This window comes from Lepidochelys kempii, chromosome 6 (genome assembly GCF_965140265.1).
Source record: "Lepidochelys kempii isolate rLepKem1 chromosome 6, rLepKem1.hap2, whole genome shotgun sequence".
NCBI classification, from domain to species: domain Eukaryota; kingdom Metazoa; phylum Chordata; order Testudines; family Cheloniidae; genus Lepidochelys; species Lepidochelys kempii.
The window spans coordinates 91,133,737-91,156,115 of record NC_133261.1 but is presented as its reverse complement, the minus strand read 5'-3'; the positions used below and the strand labels follow the sequence as shown (position 1 = coordinate 91,156,115).

The 22,379-nt window shown below is 47.4% G+C and overlaps 2 protein-coding genes across 3 annotated transcripts in view; one reads left to right on the top strand and one right to left on the bottom strand.

The window, feature by feature from the left end:
- The window catches only part of DLST (dihydrolipoamide S-succinyltransferase), a 20,096-nt gene extending 18,873 nt beyond the window's left edge, over positions 1-1,223 (bottom strand). The window contains exon 1 of one of the 2 annotated variants that reach the window (XM_073349187.1): positions 1,118-1,223. In XM_073349187.1, the coding sequence (XP_073205288.1) occupies positions 1,118-1,207 (90 nt within the window). In that variant the 5' untranslated portion in view covers positions 1,208-1,223. Of the gene's footprint in view, positions 1-873; positions 1,025-1,117 lie in introns of those variants that run through there. The other variant, XM_073349189.1, reaches the window with a different exon arrangement.
- Positions 858-22,379, top strand: PROX2 (prospero homeobox 2). The gene is made up of 6 exons (XM_073349191.1): positions 858-2,667; positions 6,875-6,943; positions 13,414-15,046; positions 17,842-17,949; positions 19,557-19,751; positions 21,062-22,379. Exons 3-6 carry the CDS (start codon positions 13,553-13,555, stop codon positions 21,245-21,247), a joined length of 1,983 nt encoding a protein of 660 aa, XP_073205292.1. The 5' UTR covers positions 858-2,667; positions 6,875-6,943; positions 13,414-13,552; the 3' UTR covers positions 21,248-22,379.

Genomic DNA, 22,379 nt, shown 5'->3' with positions numbered 1-22,379 from the left:
AGTAACAATACCGAGGCAAGACACAGAAACTGGCTGGATAGAGAACAGATACAAGGAGGGGAGGTACCTGTGTACTAAAAGGAATATGTATTAGTAGAGCAGCATATAAGTGGGTAAAAACAATCCTGATATCAGATAGCTACAAAAATGTTTATGGTTGCATGGGCTGTGCCTTTCTATTTATTTCATGGAGGATGACCGCCTGACAGCAGCACTGCCCCTGTGAACAAGAGGCTGTCCCTGTAACTCCATCTCAGGAGGGCTCCTCCAGCTTGTCACAGCTGCTTGCTCCCGATATGAGCCACAGCGATAGCGTCAGCCTGCCCTGCATTTGCCCTCTCAACTCCCTGTCAGGTTGGGGTTGACGTGGCCCTGCTCGCCCAAACGGTGCAGCCTGTGGCTATGCTCAGGACTTACTCCACCAGCCCAACCCTGATGGGTCCGCACTCAGATACCCCGGGCCATTCAGGACTCCTGCTTTCGACTGGCAAGTGAACACGGCCCGGGGTGTAGGGCTTCCCCCAGCTACCATTCCCCACGCCAGGCCGGTCCACCGACAGACCCCAAGAGGGACTTGTCCCCCCGCCGGCTCCTTGTCCGGAGTGACCCTGGCAGGGGCCCCCGCCGGGGAGGGGTTGTGGGTCACCTTCCCCTGAGGCTGGCGGGGCGCACGGCAGGAAGCCCGTGGGGGCCCCACGGGGGAGCGGCTGATGGGGGCGGGCTGGGATGCCGGCGGGGGGAGCGGGCACAGGAGTTCTCCGGGAGACGGCCCAGCACGGGGCCGTGACACCGCGTCCCGGTGCCCTTGGGGCTGCGGCGGCGGCTGCTGCCCGTCCACCCCTCTTCCCCCCTGGGCCCCCCCTCGGGCGGTACCTGCCGGAGGGCGCAGAGCGAGCGGCCGAGCGCCCCGCTCAGACAGCGGGACCGGGACAATAGCAGCATCGCGGCGGCAGCAGCGACGGCAGGAGGAGCCGGAGGGCGGACACCGGAACCAGGCCCGGCGCAGGCCGGAAGCGGGCCGGGGCGGACCAACCGCGGGTGCAGCTGGGGGGGGGAAGGGAGCGTTACAAGGGGACCGTACCAACCAGAGGGCCGGAGAGGGGAGAAACTGAATTACCCTCAATGAGGAGCACCACCGATCCAGAGGGGCCAAGCTGGTGGGAGCAGGAGAAGATGGCGGGACGCGTGAACCACCCCGAGGGGACATGGGGGATGTGGGAGCTGAACCACCCCGAGGCGATGTGGGGAGCGTGGGGACTGAACCACCCCGAGGGGTCCCATGAGGTGCTGCTGGACCGCCCTGTTATTGGTTGCATGGCAGTGATGGGCAGAGCCATGCTCAGGCCAGGATCGCTGGTGCTGTTTGCTGCACAGACAGGGTCCCTGCTCCAAAGAACACACGGAAGCGGAGTGACACCTGCAGGGTGTGTGCAGGATACTGAATGGATAATGTGCCCGACCCTCCCCCCACAATCATCCCTATCCAGTTGAGTTCTCACAAGGCTGGTGTCAGCAGTGGGATGGGAGGAGGGTTTGATGGAGGGGAGTGCAGGGGCCTGATGGATCAGCTCAGGGAGGGTGGCCTGTATGTAATGAACTGGTTGTGTGAGCTGACAGACGGGTGGACAAGGCGGGCATAGTTGGTGGAGCAGAGGGGGCTGGGATCATAATCAGAGTCAAGGGGGAGATGAATAGGGGAAGGGCAGAAGAGCCATTCAAATGGGGACAAGAAATTGGAACCTGATGAAGTGACACCGGGGGAGCCCTTACAGGGATGCAGAGATGGGAATGCTGTGGTCAGTGACCAGCCAGGAAGGTGATCTTAGCAGTTGTTATTTGAATGGACCAGAAGGTGCAATATGGCTGTCAGAGAGGAGGAAGAGGTTATAGTTAGGAAGATGGGATATAAGGGGGTAATGGAACTGAACAAAGTAAGGGTAAAACTTATCTGTTCAGAAGACCGAGAGTTCCCAGGGGCCAATCCAAGGGAATAAAACAAACTCCCACAACAATTGAGACCCATCACAAACCTCAGACTTTCCATTCCAAGTTCAATGAGCATTTCTGCAACTTTCTGTTTGCTAATATAAACACATAGTGCAGTGTACCTCTCTTACATTATTATATACACAGAAATACCCTGCCCCCATATCTCCACACACAATTATTTCTGGAGAGAAGAAGAGAGAAAGAAAGAATCACACATGACAGATGCTATTCATTTTGCTCACTGTACTTCTGAAAGGTGCTCAGATGCTATAGGGATGAGGGTGATATAAGAACCTGAATAGGGTCTGGACGAAAATTTTAATTATGGAAGAAGAGGCAAATATTTATGATTTATAACCACAGGCACTTTCCTTTCATTAGGAGGATCCCAAAGGCCTATAAAAACATTATCCACAATTTACAAATGGGGAAACTGAAACTCAGAGAAGTGAAGACTTTCCTAACATCACAGAGAGTCAGTGACTGAACAAGGAATGCCTCTCAGGAGCCTTGACTCCTAGTCCATTATTTCTGACTAACACACCACGTGCTCTCTTTTAGCTAGGAACAGGACCCAAGAATTCTGATTGCCAGATCCTCTGCTCTAACCACTAAATCAGACATCAGAGGTTCCCAAAGAGGTCCATGGAGTTCTTGCTTGTGGGCCACAAAAAGCAGGTTGGTTAAAGTTGCTATAAACCTCCTTGTTTTCACTTGCTAAAATCACACTAGAGACAACTAGAATAAATTACTTTCTGGACAGTACATTTGATATAAACAATTGCTGTATTTGCCACAAGCATGTTACCTGGTTAGAAATGGGAAGGGAGGTCATCTGCACAATTGCAAATGGGAAGAAAGGTACATGAAAAAGTCTTCCTCTTAATGTGTAGTGAATACTTTTGCAAGGTTTGAGAACCCCTGCACTAAATCATGCAATAGTCTGTGATCATGTAATAAAAGACTGTATTGTAATGAGGCATCTGCTCCAAAGGGTATAGTAAAGATTGCTTGTACATCTATAATGTAGGCATTTCCTATATTTTGAGCATCTAACTATGTAACCTTAATACTCTCCATAGAATTTGGCAAGCAATTTCCTAGGGATTTTTAAAAGGAAAAAGATGAGAAAAAAATCAATAGGAGACACTGTCCGAGGCTTTGAAACTCTGCTGGCTTGTAAAAAAAAAAAGGAAACAGAGCCCGTAAAGCTCCAAACCTAGAACGTTTTCAGTTATTCTTCACTGAAATGCTGCAGTCCTTGAGCAAGACCACCAGAAAACAGCTGCCCTTATCAAAAGATTCCTGCCTACCAGGAAAAAATATGCATGCTAGGCTTTTATTAACCAGCTCTCTAATTTAAGTAGCTGGGGGGAAATTAGAAGAGTAAGAGTTTTAGTAAGAGTAATAGATTAATTCAGCTGAGCAGATGGATTCATTCAGTCTGGTCCCAGGGGAAATCCATCCTCACTAGAGCCCTCCAGCCAGGGAGCTAGTTACAAACATGACATCATCTGAACAAGCTTTCACTAGTCCATTATACTTCCCCATTAGTGAGAGGTGAAAGATTCTTTAGTCACTCTTTGGTGTCCATTCCTGAAGCCAGGTAGATTATTTCCCACAGTATATTTACATACAGTTCTGAGGGCAGGAGGACACTTATTTACTAGCTACTGTGAACTAATGGTTCAAGTTACTAGAGTTACTGTTAGCAAAGTGCTTTGAAGATGTAAAATACTAAGTACCTTTGTTCTTTACTAGGGCTGTCAAGTGATTAAAAAATTAATCGTGATTAATTGTACGACTAAAAAAATTTATTGCGATTAATCGCATTGTTAAACAATAATAGAATACCCATTTATTTAAATATTGTGGATGTTTTCTACATTTTCAAATTGATTTCAATTTACAACACAGAATACAAAGTGTACAGTTCTCACTTTATATTTATTTTTATTACAAATATTTGCACTGTAAAAACAAAATAGTATTTTTCAATTCACCTAATACAAGTACTGTAGTGCAATCTCTTTATCATGAAAGCTGAATTTACAAATATTGAATTATGTAAAAAAAACCCTACATTAAAAAATAAAACAATGTAAACTTTAGAGCCTACAAGTCCACTCAGTCCTACTTCTTGTTCAGCCAATCGCTCAGACAAACAAGTTTGTTTACATTTGTAGGAGGTAATGCTGCCCGCTTCTTGTTTACAATGTCACCTGAAAGTGAGAACAGGTGTTCGCATGGCACTGTTGTAGCCGGAGTCACAAGGTATTTACGTGCCAGATGCGCTAAAGATTCATATGTCCCATCATGTTCCAGAGGACATGCGTCCATGCTGATGACGGGTTCTGCTCAATAACGATCCAAAGCAGTGCGGACCGATGCATGTTCATTTTCATCATCTTAGTCAGATGCCACCAGCAGAAGGTTGATATTCTTTTTTGGTGGTTCGGGTTCTGTAGTTTCTGCATCACAGTGTGGCTCTTTTAAGACTTCTGAAAGCATGCTCCACACCTCATCCCTCTCAGGTTTTGGAAGGCACTTCAGATTGTTAAACCTTGGGTTGAGTGCTGTAGCTATCTTTAGAAATTTCACATTGTTACCTTCCTTCTGCTTTGTCAAATCTCCAGTGAAAGTGTTCTTAAAATGAACAACATGTGCTGGGTCATCATCCAAGATTGCTATAACATGAAATATATGGCAGAATGCAGGTAAAACAGAGCAGGAGACATACAATTCTCCCCCAAGGAGTTCAGTTTAATGCATTTAATTAATGCATTATTTTTTTAACGAGCATCATCGGCATAGAAGCGTCCTCTGGAATGGTGGCCAAAGCCTGAAGGGGCATACAAATGTTTAGCATATCTGGCATGTAAATTACCTTGCAAAGCCGGCTACAAAAGTGCCATGTGAACACCTGTTCTCACTTTCAGGTGACATTGCAAATAAGAAGCAGGCAGCATTATTTCCCATAAATGTAAACAAACTTGTTTGTCTTGGCAATTGGCTGAAACAGAACAGAGTGGATTTGTCGGTGCTAAAGTTTTACATTGTTTTGTTTTTGAGTGCAGTTATGTAACAAAAAAAATTCTACATTTGTAAGTTGCACTTTCACGATAAAGAGATTGCACTACAGTACTTGTATGAGGTGAATTGAAAAATACTATTTTGTTCATTTTTTTTACAGTGCAAATATTTGTAATAAAAATAATATAAAGTGAGTACTGTACACTTTGTATTCTGTGTTGTAATTGAAATCAATATATTTGAAAATGTAGAAAAACATCCAAAAATATTGAATAAATTTCTATTGTTATTCTATTGCTTAACAGTGTGATTAAAACTGTGATTAATCGTGATTAAAAAAATTAATCATGATTAATTTTTTTGTTACATCATGTGAGTTAACTGCGATTAATTGACAGCCCTATTCTTTATACGTTACTCCTTTCCCATGTGTCACATACACCTCAGAGCTTTCTCCAGCTGCAGCAAAGAACAAAATCCCCCATTGTATTCAGAGCTGGAATCTCACATTAGAAAACTGTTGGTCACTACAATGTATTGCTGAGGATATCTGGAATTTCAGCTTCCCCCAGTGTCCATAGATGGCCAGTGTTCTCTTCCAGCACCCTTTATTAGCTGTTGTAGGCCCTGCTTATGCTGGGGGAGCCTCATTCTGAGTGAGATGCATTGTTGTCTCATAAGCCCTGTCTCCAGCATGGATGTGAGGACAATAGCAACTGAGGAACAGCATGTTCCCAGACCAGGTTCAAGCTCCAAAATCCTCTAAGATGTTGCTATCTTCCCACCTGCATTATTACTATGGTTTTCCTAGGACAGTGCAAGCCTCTGCTGTGTTCAGCTTTACAGGAGAAGACAGTCTTTATCATTAGGACTCCTCCGGTGCAGAGGCACCCCCTGTTTTCCCTTCCTCACAAGGCCCGAGAGAGATGCTGTCAGCCAGCCTCAGTATTGTCACAAAGCTCCTGAATCCTCATGAGCTCTCTCTAGGAGCATGGCTTGTCAGAGAATTATCACAGGGGTCAGAAAGGCATTTTCCCCATGTGCAGCAGTGCATCCCTTGCCAGGTGCAATATGGGAGATTTTATCTTCCCCTGAAACACAGCATGCATTATATGAGTCTAGAGGAATTGATGGTGTGATGTGGTATGGCAGAGGTAGGATTCTGGGTGACAATTGCCCTTGTGGTATTGGGGACTATGCCGTTCAGGGCTAAGCTTCCCAGATACAGTCTGGGCAAGACGTTTTAAAGCCCTTGTTATTATGCACAGCCAGTTGGAACCGGATACAGAATAAAGCAGAGCTCTTGCAAGTTCCTTAAGCACTGGGTGATCACTCAACACCACAGCTCTGGGGTTGCTCTAGGAACCAACCGTTCCAGTCCTGCTCCCACTGCTCAGTCCCACTCCCCTGCCCCAATGATCTGCTCCTACAGTTCCATCCTGATCTATGGCAGCTCCTGCTCCTCCTGTCCTGGCCGTCCCACACACAGCTCTGCCAATGCATAGATATCCTGACCTGCAACAAGTTAGAACCCAGAGGTTAATGCACAGAACTCTTCTACCACTGGGAATGGCCCTATCGGAAAAAAAGGTTTCACATGTTAAGACCCAGCCTCTGAGACAGCTGACTTCCTGTGTACCTGAGTGGCCCAGCTGCAGATGGAAGGTCTCCCTCCCCGCTCCCTGGCTCTGAACCTGACCTCTTCTTCTTTCATCTGCATATTCAGAAGCACCTTGAAGCTGGTTGGCTGCTTTTGGCCTCCCCATCCCCCTCTTTAACAGGGACCAAGCTCAGAGGACTCTTCAATGCCAGTGCTAGTGCTTCAGTGCCTCTTGTTTGCCACACTCTCCAGACACTCTGGGAACACAGGGTACCCTGCAGGCGCCTACCATCCCACCCGCCACACACAAAGGGGGACCAGGTGAGTGAACCATCTCCCTGGGGAGGAGAGAGACTAAGCTGGTTCCTATTCAGGGTTTACATTGAAAACTGGGAAATCTGGCAGTTTTGGGGAGTCTCTCCATGGGGAGGGTTTGCAGAATATGGCTCTTCTGAGGAGGTTTGCAGATGCTTGTTGGGGAAGTTTGGGGTATAATCTGGTTAAGGGACGGTATTTTCAGGAGATGTTGAGGGTAGTCTAGCTGTTGGGGGGATCTTTTCTTGGGGAGGTTTGGGGGGTGTCTGGCTGTTTGGGGTGTCTGTTCCTGGGGAGATTTGGGGGGGTGTCTGGCCATTTAGGGTGTCTGCTCTTGGGGTGGTGGCCTGCTGCATTCTGAGTAGCCTCATTTGGGATTTTTCTCCCTTTCTTGTAAAGAAGCCTGGGTAGCTAATAGTAACACTCAGCATGAATAATGACAGGTTTCAGAGTAGCAGCCGTGTTAGTCTGTATCCGCAAAAAGAAAAGGAGTACTTGTGGCACCTTAGAGACTAACAAATTTATTTGAGCATGAGCTTTCGTGAGCTACAGCAGCCGATGAAGTGAGCTGTAGCTCACGAAAGCTTATGCTCAAACAAATTTGTTAGTCTCTAAGGTGCCACAAGTACTCCTTTTCTTTCAGCATGTATAGAGTGCTTTAAAAACATCCACTAATTAATGTGAGGAAGGACCTGAAGGCTCTGACAGTGAAATGGCAGGAACAATTCACCCAAGAGCTAATGTACAAGTAGGGGCAGGACCTCCATTGCCATAAACACTGACCGGGACCAAACCTGAACTCCAGGGCATTAACATGTACATTGCAAGAGGTAGGGGGCACTGACTTGAGACTCCTTCCCTTTCCCAACCCTCCCAAAGCATTTTGGTTGTCCCCCGGTGCCCGGGGTTGCCTCGGTCCTAGAGGCTGAGAAAAGCTGGTGTGTTCAATGAAGATAGGTGAGCTGGAGCCATCCCCAGCAGCAGTGGAGGAGACCCCTGTGTGCAGAATTGCTCTGGGTCCAGGAGAAGCAGCATTCCTTGCTGAAGAATCCAGTGTATCTGAATGAGAAGGGAGTGAGCAGGGCGTCTCCATGTGCCATGGAAGGCAGGGTGCAGAGTACATTCTGCTTCTAAGAGCAGATGCTTTGGAGGGAGGGATCTGAACATTTTCCTCAACTTGTCCCCTGGGCCCCTTGATGTGGGTGACTGGAGGGATTCTGCCAGGCCCCAGAGATGCAGCCTCTGGCCTCATCCCTCCAATACTGCTCTTTCTGAGGCTATTTTTTGGTTCTGCATAGCATATTGGGGAATGGCTGCTGGTGCACAGGGCACTCCCTGTGTGTGCCAGATCCCTCATGGGCTACAGAAAGATTGAAGAAAACCACGAAAATTCAGTGGTGCTGGAACTGGAGGTGCTGCTGCACCTCCTGACTTGAAATAGTAATAACAAACACCAAATACATGGTTTCCATCATCAGCACCCCCACTATAAAAATTGTTCCAGTATCCCTGCAAAAATTCAGCCAAAAGGGCCCCTTCAAGACAATCAGCAAATGCTCGGTTCCCCTATCTAGCACTCCTGGGATGCACAGGGAACTCACAGAGTGTATGCAGCCCTGCTCCATCAATTCTCTGATACAAGGTTTAAAAGGTGACCGCGCACATTTACAAAACCCCTCATTCCAAAGGAAGATGAGGAGGTGTAGGGAGCTTTTCAGGAGGGAGAGAAATAGGTTGAAACTGAGGGCTTGTGTCCCACTCTGTAACTCTTTGTGAGGCAGGAGCAGCTCAGGTTAATGGGAAAAGCTGATTCTAGTATTTTTGGACAAGTTGAAAGTTTATGGCCAGCTCAATAGCTATCTATTGTATTTACAAGGAGCCTGTCACTTTGGTATCTGGAGCAAGAAAGCTTCAGTTTAAGGAGTTTGTAAGATCCTGGACTTTACCTTTTCAGGTAAAAAAGATGAGGCACTGTGAGGGGGTGAAGTGCCAAAAGAAGGAGGTTCTGCAACAAACTGGTACATTAAAGAACAAGTCTCCAGTACATATGCCATACGTCCAAGTGGTCTGAAAAAACTCAAGAAAGAAGTGGCTGAACTATGCAAATACAGGAATTATATATGGCTTTATTAAAATTAGCTCCTATACCAGAGGACTGGAGGGGTAGAAAATGTTAAGTCTATCTTTAAAAAGGTTAGTAGGGATGATCCTGGGAATTACAGACCAGTGACCCTTACTTCAGTCCCAGGTAATAGACTGAAATTATCATGGGAATGGGCGACGGGATGGATCACTTGATGATTACCTGTTCTGTTCTTTCCTTCTGAAGCACCCGGCACTGGCCACTGTCAGTAGACCGGATACTGGGCGAGATGTACCTTTGGTCTGACCCAGTCTGGCCGTTCTTATGTTCTTATGAAAGACAGAACGATAAAATGCCTAGATGAGCATATGATGGGGATAAAATAGCAGGGTGTCTGTAAGGCCACACAGATTTCTGTGTGTGTCAACAAACAGCAGAGGGATACAAGAGAAATGGTTGCTATAACTTACAAAAACTTAAAAAAAAAAAACTTTGACCAAGCCGCTCACAAGAGGTTGTTAAGAAAACTAAACAGTCATTGGGTGACAGGCAAAGTACACTACTGCGGTAAATCGACCTACACTATGCAACTCCAGCTACATAAATAACTATACTAGATGCGATAAATCAACCCCCGCTGGATCGATCGCTGCCCGCCGATCCAAAGGGTAGTGTAGACAAGCCCATAGAGTAGGACTAAATGGTCAATTTCCAGCAGGGCAAAAAGTCTCCCAGGGTTGGTGAACATATTTATTAATGCTATGGAAAAGAGGGAGAACACTGGAGTGGCAACATTTACTGATAATACAAAGGGTGTGTCTCCATTGCAGTGGGGAGCGAGTCTCCCTGCTTGAGTAGATAGACCCGCCCTAGCAGGGCTCCAGGTACTCTGGGTCTGAGCTTGGGTGGCTGCCTGAGCCTCTGCAGCAATTCTTAGCGTGCTAGCTGGAGCCCAGCTAACAGGAGCATGTCTCCCTGGGCTGGCAGGCTCGCTCTCAGCTCCAGTGTGGACATCCCCTAAGATAGTTAGGTTAGTCAAGTCTAGAGAACACAGCGAGAAACTTCAGAGCAACCTAACACAGCCGAGTGAATGAGTAGCATGACGGCAAATGAAACTCGCTTTTGACACATAAGAAATAATGATCTGAATTACTCTCACACACTGGTAGGGTCTACAGCAGTGGTTCCCCAACTGGGGTTTGTGAACCCCTGAGGGTTTTTGAAATGTTACAGGGGGTTCTTGGGGAAAAAATTCCCTAATGGTGGACAGAGCTGTCCCTAGGAACCCCAGACAGCACAGGGCCAGCAGCCCAGAGCCCCTGGACTTCCAAGTGCTAAGCAGATCAAAGCAAGCACAGCTATCACACCGAGGAGATTTAAACTTCAAGGCTCCTTATAAGAAATCGAAAGGGAGGTGGATATTTGTTGCTGTTTTTAAAATTAAATAGGCAGCTAGTATTGTTTTTTAAATTATTACAAAGAACAAGTTTAAGCTTTATTGTAACGTGCGTTGTTTGCCTGGACTGCTCAAAACCTGAATGCCGGTGTAGGAGGAACTCTTTGAGTTGGCTTCTTAAATACCTTCATGCTGTTTCACATCTGATACTCCTTGATGGAATGTAAGGAGCCTTGACTTATAACAGGCTTATTCAAAGCAATACAAGCTACAAAAGTGAGATCTTGGAAGAATATTGCCATTTTCATAATGTAATAAAAATACTGTAATGATAAATAATAATTAATAATAAATAGTGAGTAATAAGCATGGCATAAAGACAAATTTTATATTTCCAAGATCACTGCTTTTATAATTTATTCTCAAGTAAAGGAGAAAATCCCTGGAAATGTTCATTTTTAGGAGGGGGTTTGCAAGACTTGACATTTTAGTGAAAGAGGTTCACAGGTTGTTAAAGTTTGGGAACCACTGGTCTACACAAACTGTAACCACTCAGGAAAAAGCCCAAGGGGTTATTGCAGGCAGCATAATAAAGTGTCTGTTCAATGTGCAGTGGCAGTTAAAAAAGCAAACTAAATGTTAGGCTGCAAAAGGAATGGCACATAAATCAGTAGTATGACCTTGCCTGGAGTGCTGCTCAATTTTGGTCACCCTGTCTCAAAGGGATATAGCAGAAGTAGAATGGATTCAGAGATGGGTGAGCAAAATGATGAGTGGCAAAGAGTAAAGAGAGACTGAAAAGACAGGACTGTTCAATTTAGAGAGGCGATATGCTAGAGGTGTACAAGATAATGCATGATTTAGAGAAGGTAAATCCAGCACTCCTATTTACCCTTTCTTGTAATATAAGAGCAAAGGAATGTTCAGAGAAACTGAAAGGCAACCAGCTGGAAACTGGACATATATCTTACACAATGCAGAAATTAATCTGTGGGATTCACTGCCGCAAGCTAGCATTGAGTAGAAGAGCTTAGTATTTTCCTATAAGGATCAGATGTTTCAAGGACAATAAGAACAGCTATTGACATATTAGATATTATTTTAAAATGGTTAGAAGTAATATAAACCCTCCTGCTTCAGGATGTAATCCCCAGCCATGAACTGAAGAGGGTTAAAAGGAAAAAGCCCTAGGGGTGGGTTATTCTGTAATTGTCCATTACAAGGTTTCTTGCATCTTCCTCTGCCCCATCTGGTACTGGTCACGGTCAGAGACCGGGTACTGGCTGGTTGGAGCACTGCTCTGATCTGGTATGTTAGTTCTTATACTCCTAACTGCCAGGTCAATGGCTCATGCTCTGCTCATCTAACCCCCCAGCCCCTCTCCTTTCATTTTCCTTTTTAAAAAAAGCTCCTAGAAATAAAATGCAAAGCATTGTTTTAACTCCTTAGTTCTAATGTACATTGATAACTGGAGGCAACATTAAAGAGTGTCACTGCTTCTGGATCAGTGAAACTTTTGGATAGCACTGCCAGCTCTGTAGCTCTTCTGAGCCTGATGCTGAATGGTACCTGGGTCTGTGTGTGTCAGACCCTTCTTACCCAAGCACTAGTCCTGCTTCAATGTGTGTATGCCTAGGTGCCCAGTGCTGACAGTCATTTTACTCAGGAACAACCTGTGCCCCGCTGTGGATGCATTCAGATGCTCAATGCTGGCAGAACCGGGCACCATCAGTGCCCAGCCTCAGATATATTTGTATGATACTAATGAGTGTACTGAGGAGCTGGCTATTCAAACTGAGTTGTGTGTAATGTCTGACACCTGTATGTTTCAGGCAGAGGCAAAGTCCCATAGCCTACACTCTGAGGATTTTACATGTGTTTGCATTATCATCCACATAGAGTCACTTTCTGAACATTAGTATTCATGTATCCAGACCCTGGGAAGGATGGAGTAGTGAGGCCACCACAGAGAGATGAGGCACTTGTCTATTCTCCAGTTGCCACAGCCCCAGATGTGGGAAAGCCTTGTGAGATGTAGGGATGCACAGAATGCTAGATGTATTCAACAGCACAAGTGAACACTGGAACACAAAGATATGGGGCTCATGAAGAGCAGTCAGATTTCTCCTTTCAGAATGATTCAGAAAGGGTTTTCTGCAATGCGAGGAAAGCCAGGACAGTCTGAGCTGAAGTGTACCCATAAGTGCCACCTTCTTACAACACCCACCTCAAGCTGAGGAACTTTGAGGATACAGCCCTAAGCTCCCTTTCCTGAACTAAGGGGCACCTCAGAGAACCTCTACCAAGGCTTGGTTGAAACAGAGTTTGGATCTGAAATCTTTCTGGGTATTTATACTATGCTCATCACCACTGTATCTGAGTGCCTTACGGAATTCCATGGGTCCACCGTGTAGTCTAATCAATGCGGTTTTGTGGTTCTGTCTACCTATCTTCTGTCTCTCTTTAGGCATTTACGTTGCACACATTGTCTAGGATTCTCTTGCTCTGGATTGTGGGGAAGGGTGTATAAGACATTTAATATTATTTATTGGGAAGCTCTGGCAAGGAAGGCAGCAATGAGATTTGTGATCATTTTAACCTCTCACGGAAGTATAATCCAAAACTACAGGCTGGCTGCTTAGAAAGTTCTGCCTCCTGCAGCTGACAGTTCCACTGTTCCTGGGGATGCAAATACCATGGCTGCAGAGAGAACCTGGGCCCAAACCATGAATGATCATATATTGAATGGAGAGCCCTTGTACTGTCCCGAGCACCAGGAAGGTGTGCTCGTGCGGTCCTGCATTGTACAACAGGTTAGCTCAGATGTTTTTAACTGGCTGGAGGCTTTTCAGCACTGGTGAGTGAAGTGGGTTACCATTGAGTAGGGAGGTCACAGAGAATCAATCACAGGGAATCAGTGAGGAGGAAATGTTCCCACACAAATGGAGAGCTGATATAGTAGAGTTCACTGGGTAACATTTCTTGCTCTTTTCTCAGCTCCAGCTCTCAGAAACAGATAGCACATCAGCAGTCCTCAAGTCCTAGGGTGTTCCTGTATAACAAGTACCATCATCAAAACAACTGCTGAGTGGCAACTGTTGAGTGTCAGGTCTTCATCTTCAAGAGTGGAAAAACTATGAATGGGAGCTGTGTCTCTGAGCAGGATGGAGATAGCTCGAGTTCAGGACACTCAGGTGGGCAGAAAGAAGAGCCCTGTCTCCAAAGAGACTCGTTGTTCTCTTCCCCCAGTGTGTCCATCATATCACAACTCCTCAACCAGACAATCGTTAACAGGAGCCTGGATCCAAACTTCCTTTTCCCTTCCTTGCAGACAACGGAATCACCCCAGGAAGCCAGGGACTGCCCATCTTTTAAGGAAGGGACACCAACCCTGGCCTCCCCTCTGTGCTATACTCCAATCTCCAGTTTTGGTGACACAGACCAGTTCTATAATGAACACTTACGAGCTAAGAGGGCCAGAGTGGAAAGCATTATCCGAGGTATGACCCTCTCACCAAACCCTATCACACTTGGTACCAATGGGGAAAGAGACAGAGAACGCCCTGTGGAGAAAAGAAGTGAGAACTATAGGGAGAACAAGAGAAAGCAGAAGCTTCCCCAGCAGCAAAGCCCACATGTAGCACAGCTTGCAGGAAGAGGCAGGAGCAGTGCCAAGGCAGAGGAGTGCCACCAACTGAAGGAACAGCTTCAAGTTTTGCAGCAACAGCTGAGGCAGCTTCAAGAGAAATTCTTGCAGGTTTATGAGTTCAGTGATTCAGATCAAAGCTATGAACGGATGGCGAAGACTATGCACTTACTGAAGGGGAAGTGTGGAGACAGTCTAAATGAAAGCCGTCAGGCTGCTACCAGTGACCAACACAGAACTCTTCTTCGGAGGAGCATCTCAGAGATGGAAGAACACAAAGTGTCAGAAGAAGAAAGGAGAATGGAGGATCTGGGTGAACTGTCCTCTGAAGAAAGAACCTTTTCTGAGACATTAAAGCATGAGCTAGCCACAGTGGTATCTCAGACGGTGGACACAGTTTTAAAACAAATATTGTCCAAGCCATCAGGCCATCTGGCTCAGCTATACAACAGCCTCCCAATCTCAGTGTCAGACAGCAGAAGAGAGGATTTTGCCACTGAGGAATACTCCAGCAGAAAATCGCTTCCTGGGGCTTCCTCCCAAAATTTGGTAAACTCACTGACTGAAGCCCACACAGAGGCCTTGTCGCTAGTCATGGAGAAGTCTCCAGACTTTCATGCTCACCCAATCAGTTCAAAAATAGCTAGAAAACCCTGCCATGTGCCTAACATGAATCATCCCTTGGTCATGACTTCTCAAGTTCAAGAAAAACAGATTCTTAGCCAGCTACTAGAGTACAGTCAAAATAGCCATTGGAACAGCAGTCCTCACAGAATTGCCTCTTCCCCAGACTGGTCTTCTCAAGAGTCCCTAGATCTACCCTGGAGAGCAGTCAAATTGAAGTCATCAGTCATGAGACACCAGCAATATCCAATGTCCCTTAACACTGCTGAAATGGAAAATTTGACTCTTCTTCCAGCCAGGAAGGCAGAATGTGGAGAGCTGCAGACTGTGATGGATGGGATGCCCTTCTCCTCAGTCCATATATCCTTTAGTGACCATTAAAGATCAGCAATTAGAGCCTCAAACATGAGTAGCTGCTCTTAAGGTTGCCCCCTCACCTACATGCATGAACCTGAGACAGTACAGGGGCTGGTTAACTAACAGGGTTTCATGTACTACTGTGAGAAAGCAGGGCATCAGGCTCCCCTTTCACATGGTGCTGGCAGAGGGGCCTGGGCAGAAGAGACCAGCTGACTCAGATCTGAACCCTCCTGAAGGCCTAACACATAAGCTCCCTCTCCTCCATTCAGGAGGGCTGTACTGAGCTCTGTTCACTTTTCAGAGTAGCAGCCGTGTTAGTCTGTATTCGCAAAAAGAAAAGGAGTACTTGTGGCACCTTAGAGACTAACCAATTTATTTGAGCATAAGCTTTCGTGAGCTACAGCTCACTTCATCGGATGCATTCAGTGGAAAATACAGTGAGGAGATTTATATACACACAGAACATGAAAAAATGGGTGTTTATCATGCACACTGTAAGGAGAGTGATCACTTAAGATAAGCTATTACCAGCAGGAGAGTGGGTGGGGGGGGGGGGCAGAGAGAAAACCCTTTGTAGTGATAATCAAGATGGGCCATTTCCAGCAGTTAACAAGAACGTCTTAGGCTTGAATAGAGACTGGGAGTGGTTGAGTCATTACACAAAGTAAAAAGAAAAGGAGTACTTGTGGCACCTTCGTGAGCTACAGCTCACTTCATCGGATGCTTATGCTCAAATAAATTGGTTAGTCTCTAAGTACTCCAAGTACTCCTTTTCTTTTTGCGAATACAGACTAACACGGCTGTTACTCTGAAACCTACACAAAGTAAAACTATTTCCCCTTGTATATTCCCTCCCCCCCACACTGTTCCTCAGACATTCTTGTTAACTGCTGGAAATGGCCCACCTTGATTATCACTACAAAGGGTTTTCTCCCTGCCCCCCCAACCCACTCTCCTGCTGGTAATAGCTCATCTTAAGTGATCACTCTCCTTACAGTGTGCATGATAAACACCCATTTTTTCATGTTCTGTGTGTATATAAATCTCCTCACTGTATTTTCCACTGAATGCATCCGATGAAGTGAGGTGTAGCTCACGAAAGCTTATGCTCAAATAAATTGGTTAGTCTCTAAGGTGCCACAAGTCCTCCTTTTCTTTCTGTTCACTTTTGTTACTCCTGGCTTACCAGAAGGTGGCACTAACACTGCTCATGCGAAAGACTCAGAGAAATCTCATTGTGGAACACTCTGAGTTCTCAGCAGGCAGGAGCTCCCTCTCCCATCGGATCCCAGCAGAGACCCTATTAGTGACCAATGCTCCCCAAGATAGGCCCATGGACTGAAGCTTTCTGCCCACCCGGAGTGAACACATTTGATTTTCAGCAAAACTGTCCAGTGGACTAGCAAAAGGCCCATTTTGGTGCTAATGCTCAACACATCCAATGTTAGGGTTGCCAGGTGTCCGTTTTTTGACTGGAATGCCTGGTCGAAAAGGGACCCTGGCAGCTTTGATTGGCACTGCTGACAGGGCAGTTAAAAGTCCCATCAGCAGCACAGCGGGGGGCCTGGGGCTAAAGCAGGCTGCCTGCCTGCCCTAGTTCTGTGTGACTCCCAGAAGTGGCTGCCAGGTCCTTGCAGCCCCTAAGTGCATGGGAGGCAAGGGATGCTCTGCGTGCTGACCCCGCCCTAAGTGCTGGATCCGCAGGTCTGGCTGGGGACTGCAACCAATGGGAGCTGTGGGGGTGGCTCCTGCAGGTGTGACGGCAGTGTGTGGAGCCTCTCTGGCTGCCTATGCGCCTAGGGGCTGCAGGGACCTGGCGTCTGCTTCCTGGGAACCGTGGTAAGTGTTGCCGGGACCTCCGCCCCATGAACCCCCTCCCGCGCCCAAACTCCCTTCCAGAGCCCGCACCCCCACAACCTCCTGCCCCAGCCCTGAGCCCCCTCCTGCACCCCAAACCCCTCATCCCCAGCCTCATCCCAGAGCCTGCACCCCCAGCACAGAGCCCATACCTGCCCCCGCACCACAACCCCCTGCCCCATCCTGGTGAAAGTGAGTGAGGGTAGGGGAGAGTGAGCAATGGAGGGGAGGGGGATGGAGTGAGCATAGGCAGGGCCTCAAAGAAGGGGTGGGGCAGAGGTGGGGCTTCAGGGAAGGGGTGGGGCAGGGGTGTTCAATTTTGTGCAATTAGAAAGTTGGCAACCCTATATACATCACATTCCAAAGCACTTTACACACACTAACATATTATCCCTCTCCCTTCTGAGGTAGAGTAAATGGGTATCAATGTATTTATTTTACATGTGAGGCTACTGAGACACACAGGTGGAGTGACTTTCCCCAGGCCCAGAGGATGTCAGTGACAGAGCTGGGAATAGAACCCAAGCGCTCCTGACTCACAATCCCATTCTCAGGCCATTTCTTAAATCTTGGTGGCCACATGATCCTGGCACTGAAAACCGATTTTCCACAAACGTTCACATTACTGTCAGCTAGGGTGGGGGCTCCTGCTGGCTGCAACTCTCCTGGGACTGTCAAGGGGAGAAGTAGTCACTAGTGGAGTCTTTATTGGGGTCAGATAATTAGAGGATTCCCTCAGATGGGGATTCCTCAGGAAGCACCCTTCTTCCATCACGCCCATTACCATACAGCAGAGAGTGGGCTGTCTGTGCAGAAGAGACATCATAGGTAAAGACAGGCATGCTGGAGGCATCCTTAGGAGTGTCTGGCCTTGTGCAAATTCAATGATTTGTATGTGCAGGAAAACAGGAAACAGCTTTTCCTTGACTCTGGAGTAAATCCAGGAGGCTCTGACCCCTGGCCACCTGAAGAAGGCCAAGCTGATGTTCTTCTTCACTCGCTACCCCAGCTCCACTCTGTTGAAAACCTACTTCCCTGATGTCCAGGTACAGCTGCTTATCCCAGCTCTGCTGCCAACCAAGCCTGACTGGCAGTGCTGCCAACCTCAAAGCTCCCGTTTTTGCCAATCGCATGTGAAAAGTAACCCAAAAGTCACCAAATGACAGTTTGCTTCCAAAAGCCCCAATTTTTGCCATTTCAAAGAAATCACCATGGTTGGCAACACTGGCAGTGGCTGCTCACTTGCACGTGGGCCACTTCTGGGTTTATACCCCATTGCTGCCCGCCCCATTGGCTACCACCCCGCCCGACTGGAGACATCCCACAGCCAAAAGGGTGACCAGATGTCCTGAAATTATCAGGACCGTCCTGATCTGAGGGGCTTTGTCTTATATAGGCAACTATACCCCCCCACCCCAAAAAAAAAAATGTCCCCATTTTTCACACTTGCTATCTGGTCACCCTGGCCAAACGGAAGTCCTGCTTTACCACAGCCAGCAGAGTTCTGTTCCCAAAGGTTCATGTGCCACGTGGCTTCTGCTGTCCGGGAGAGGTGGACTTAGTCCAGCTGCACATACACCTCAGTGTCTGCTTATTCAAACGGCCAACAGCTGACAGCAAAGAGATCACGACTGGGGAGCAGCAGGGCTCTAAGAGTTTGTCTACATGAGCCCTGCAGTGCCCAGTATGAGGATGTGAACTGCAGTTTGCAGAAAAACACTGCATGTAATCCCCCGCTCCCCTCTTCCCCCCCGGATGCTGCAGATATGAACTAACAGATGCCCAGTTTGCATGAACATAACCCTCTTCAAACTTGTGTGCATGCTGCAATTCACCCCTCTGTAGTCTGCACTGCAGGGTCACACTGTCGCATAAAAAAGCTGCCTGTTGCAGATTCAAGATTGTTTGTCATAGAGGCCTTTCAAAAGTAGCCCAGATGATGAAACCTTGCCTAGGGTGGCAACACTGCTTACTGGCCTAATTCCCCGGGTTACACTATCTCATGCTAGAGGGCACGAGCTCACAATGCTGTAGGTTCTCTATTTGCTTTAGCGGCCCCTATGGCTGATTAAGGAGCAGCACTGTCTTCTCATTGGGCTCTCCCCACCTTGCCAGCGACAGTTTGGGTGCAGGGACAGCAGCTGCTTCAAAAAGTGTGTGTGTACGCAGGGGATAGAACAGAGGAAAGGATGGTCAAAATCTCGGGGTAGGAATGAGCATCCAGATGGTCCTCTGCAGCCATACCAGCTACCCCTGCTGCACATACTCATCCCTGTGCAAAGGACATGGGGCATGACTAGATGGGATGCTTTTGCCAGGGCTGATGGATCAAAGGAAAGTTTAAGCTAAGATTCCTGGGCACCATCTGTGACATATGTACCTGGACTGTACTCTCCTCCCAGGCAAAATACAAGGAGAATCTTTCCTTCTCTGTTGGCAGATGATCACTGAATTTCACCCAGTCATTCCCCATGTGACTGTCGGGGGCTGGGGGTTCATGTTTTTGAGGAAGCTAGAATGGGTTCTTTCATATTTTTGGTGTCTAAGATTTCTACATTTATTTTCTTTGCTGAAATCTGGTTCCTTCTTATGGCGCCCAATGGGAACAGGGGTTTAACCCTTCCTTGCTCCTCTGGTGCATGTCCTTTCACAGTTCAACCGCTGCATCACTTCTCAGCTTATCAAGTGGTTCAGCAACTTCCGTGAGTTTTACTACATCCAGATGGAGAAGTTTGCCCGACAAGCCATCTTGGAGGAAGTCACGGATTCCAACCACCTGATGGTTTCTCGGGACTCTGAGCTCTTCAGAGCCCTCAACATGCATTATAACAAGGGGAATGATTTTGAGGTAAGACTGTGCTCAGCCAGGATGGAAACTTCGGGGTGCCCCAGAGTGCATCTAACCAATGGGTCTGCAAGCTGGGATCAGTGCCATCCCTTAGCTCCCATCACAGAGCAAAGGGAGAGAGGAGGAAAACAAGTTCTGACCATAATTACAAAGGATAGAAAAACCAGGCCTAAGGACCTGCAGCCTTAATTCTGGCATCACTAGTACATGTAACAGAGTCAATTGAGTTTGTGCTCAGCTCTGCTTGTAATGGTTTGACTTAGGGGCTTGATGGTAAAAAGACAACTGCAGGCAAGTCATTTATGGGCTGATTTTCTCAGGCACTGGAAACCTGCAGATCCCATTGGTTGCAAAGGCTGCTGGGAAATCAGCCCATGCATACTTCACACTTGTCATCTTCAAAGCATTTTACGAATATTGATGGATTTCTTCTCACAGCTTCCAAGAATGTGCGTGAGGCATTAGTCCCATTGTAAAGATGGGGAATCCAAAATACAGCGTGGGTAAGTGACTTGTCCCAGCTCACACACTGGGAGTCGTGTCACAGCTGGGATTGGGACTTCCTGGTTCCCAGTCCTGTGCTTGATCAGACCTCTCCATCTGATTATCTGTATTCTTATCCAGTGCCTGTCTCCATGGTCACCAAGTGTCCAAGTCTCAGGAGGGACCTGTCACCCCCATGTGCCCAGATGAAACTCTGACTTTCTTCGCAAAGGCTTTAACTGTCCTGAGATGTGAAGGGCGAGGCTCTGGATGGTGCCTTATGTACTCTGGGACAACCTGCCATCTTATGGCCCTCATGGGAATCACCATGGACTTGGAGAGGGCAGTCTGAGCTGTATGTCCGCTTAGTGCGGAATCACGGGTTCCTTATGTGGGAACATTATGAGTGCTCACCCATCGTCCTGTAGGGCAGGACTAACCAGATCTTCTCCCCTAAATGGAGGAACTACAGCAGATTTCTGCCCTTGCTGTCCCTGAGGATGAAACTGTGTCCTGGTTGGGAAGCACCATATGGGAAAGTAGTGGAGGTTATTTGGGGGAATCAACCACCCTGCTAACCTGAATGAGCAGCTGGGCTACTTGTCTGGGAGGGGAGATTGGAGAGAGGTTCAGCTGCTGGGGAGCTGGGTATCCACCCCTGCGGGGATTGGGAAGGCTGCCAGTATCTGTCTCTGCCAGGGGGGAGGCCAGAAGAACCCCCTCTCCTTGTGTATGTTTGGCAGGGTGTGCAGCAGCCCTTCCCATCCTCCTGGGACTTCCAGAATAGCACACTTGCCTCCTAAGTCTCCTTCTCTCTTTGTTTGCAGGTCCCTGATCGCTTCCTGGAGGTTGCTAGCAGGACCCTGCGGGAGTTCTTCAGTGCTGTCAGGACAGGGAAGGACTCTGACCCCTCCTGGAAGAAACCCATTTACAAAATAATTTCAAAACTGGACAGTGACATCCCGGATGTGTTTAAATCTTCCAGCTGCCTCCAAGAACTACTCCAGAGTTAAATCCGCATGGGAAGTGGCCTAAGACTATGTCATGCTGCAGCTTGATCAGAGAGAGGCTGGCCTGAGCTAAGCAGCTGTGGGCCCGGCCTACATTGTGGGTAATGTTACTAGTACAAACAGCAATAGCACCATTTATTATGACTATATCTAATCTGGTCTGAAGCGTGCCCTCCCTTCTGGTGAGGTCTATCTATTACATACGTGAACTGCCAGTATTTTATGTCACTCGTAATACCAGTGATTCCCAAACTTTTTACCTCACGGGGCCAAGAGCCAGGCACTAGGAGCAGAGCCCCGGGAATGAGACTGTCTTCTGCAGCCCTGGGCTCGGGACTGGGACTGGAGCCACTGGCACAGGGCCAGCAGCTGGGGCTGGGAGCGGAGCTGGGTGGCGCTCCCTATCTGCCCCCCACGGGGGCTAGCCCAGGCCCCAGCCACGCCCCCTATGGGAGTACGCCCCACAGTTTGGGGACCTCTGTGTTATACGTTGTAGCTCAAAGCAAGTGAGGCCTCATGCCTTAGACCTATAGGGAAGAAGGATGGTGGTTATGTCATCTGGCTGGAAGATCTAAGTTCTATTCCTAGTGCTGCCCTAGCATGCTGTGTGACCTTGGGCAAGTCACCTTCCCTCTCTGTGCTTTGGTGTCCCCGTCTGTAAAACAGGGCTAATATCATTCCTGTTTATAAATCAGAGGTCCCTGATGGAGGGTCTTAATAAAGGGCAAAGAATTCTTGGCCAAGTGAAGCAAGGTCCTACACCCAACAGCATTTCTGTTTTACCATCTGTTTGGAGTTAATATGATAACTTTTAAATACTGCAATGATCAGTTCCAAAATTCCAGGCCCCAGGACTCGCATCAGATATCAACAGGACTATCAACATGCCCATGTGATAGATGCAAAACAATAATTCCTACAATAGAGCTCGTAACGGAACAGATGGAGGAAGTGGATGACATGAGAGAATGCGGGTCCCTTTCCTGGCTCCCCAGCTGCTTCCTGTAAGAGTGCCTCTTAGCCTTTGCACGCTGGATCCAAACATTTGAGTGTACTTTTTAGTGTGCATTTGTGAAATAGTATAGCAGAAGAAATTGCTAGCCAATTACTCTCTCTTTTGCTGTCGCAGCAGACT

What these genes read in the sequence shown, in the direction of transcription:
- PROX2 (XM_073349191.1), top strand. Translation starts at nt 13,553, where the DNA reads ATGAATGGGAGCTGTGTCTCTGAGCAGGATGGAGATAGCTCGAGTTCA. An exon ending in TGCCCTTCTCCTCAGTCCAT is followed by an intron (nt 15,047 to 17,841) that starts ATATCCTTTAGT and finishes ACTCTGGAGTAA; the next exon opens with ATCCAGGAGGCTCTGACCCC. An exon ending in CCTACTTCCCTGATGTCCAG is followed by an intron (nt 17,950 to 19,556) that starts GTACAGCTGCTT and finishes GTCCTTTCACAG; the next exon opens with TTCAACCGCTGCATCACTTC.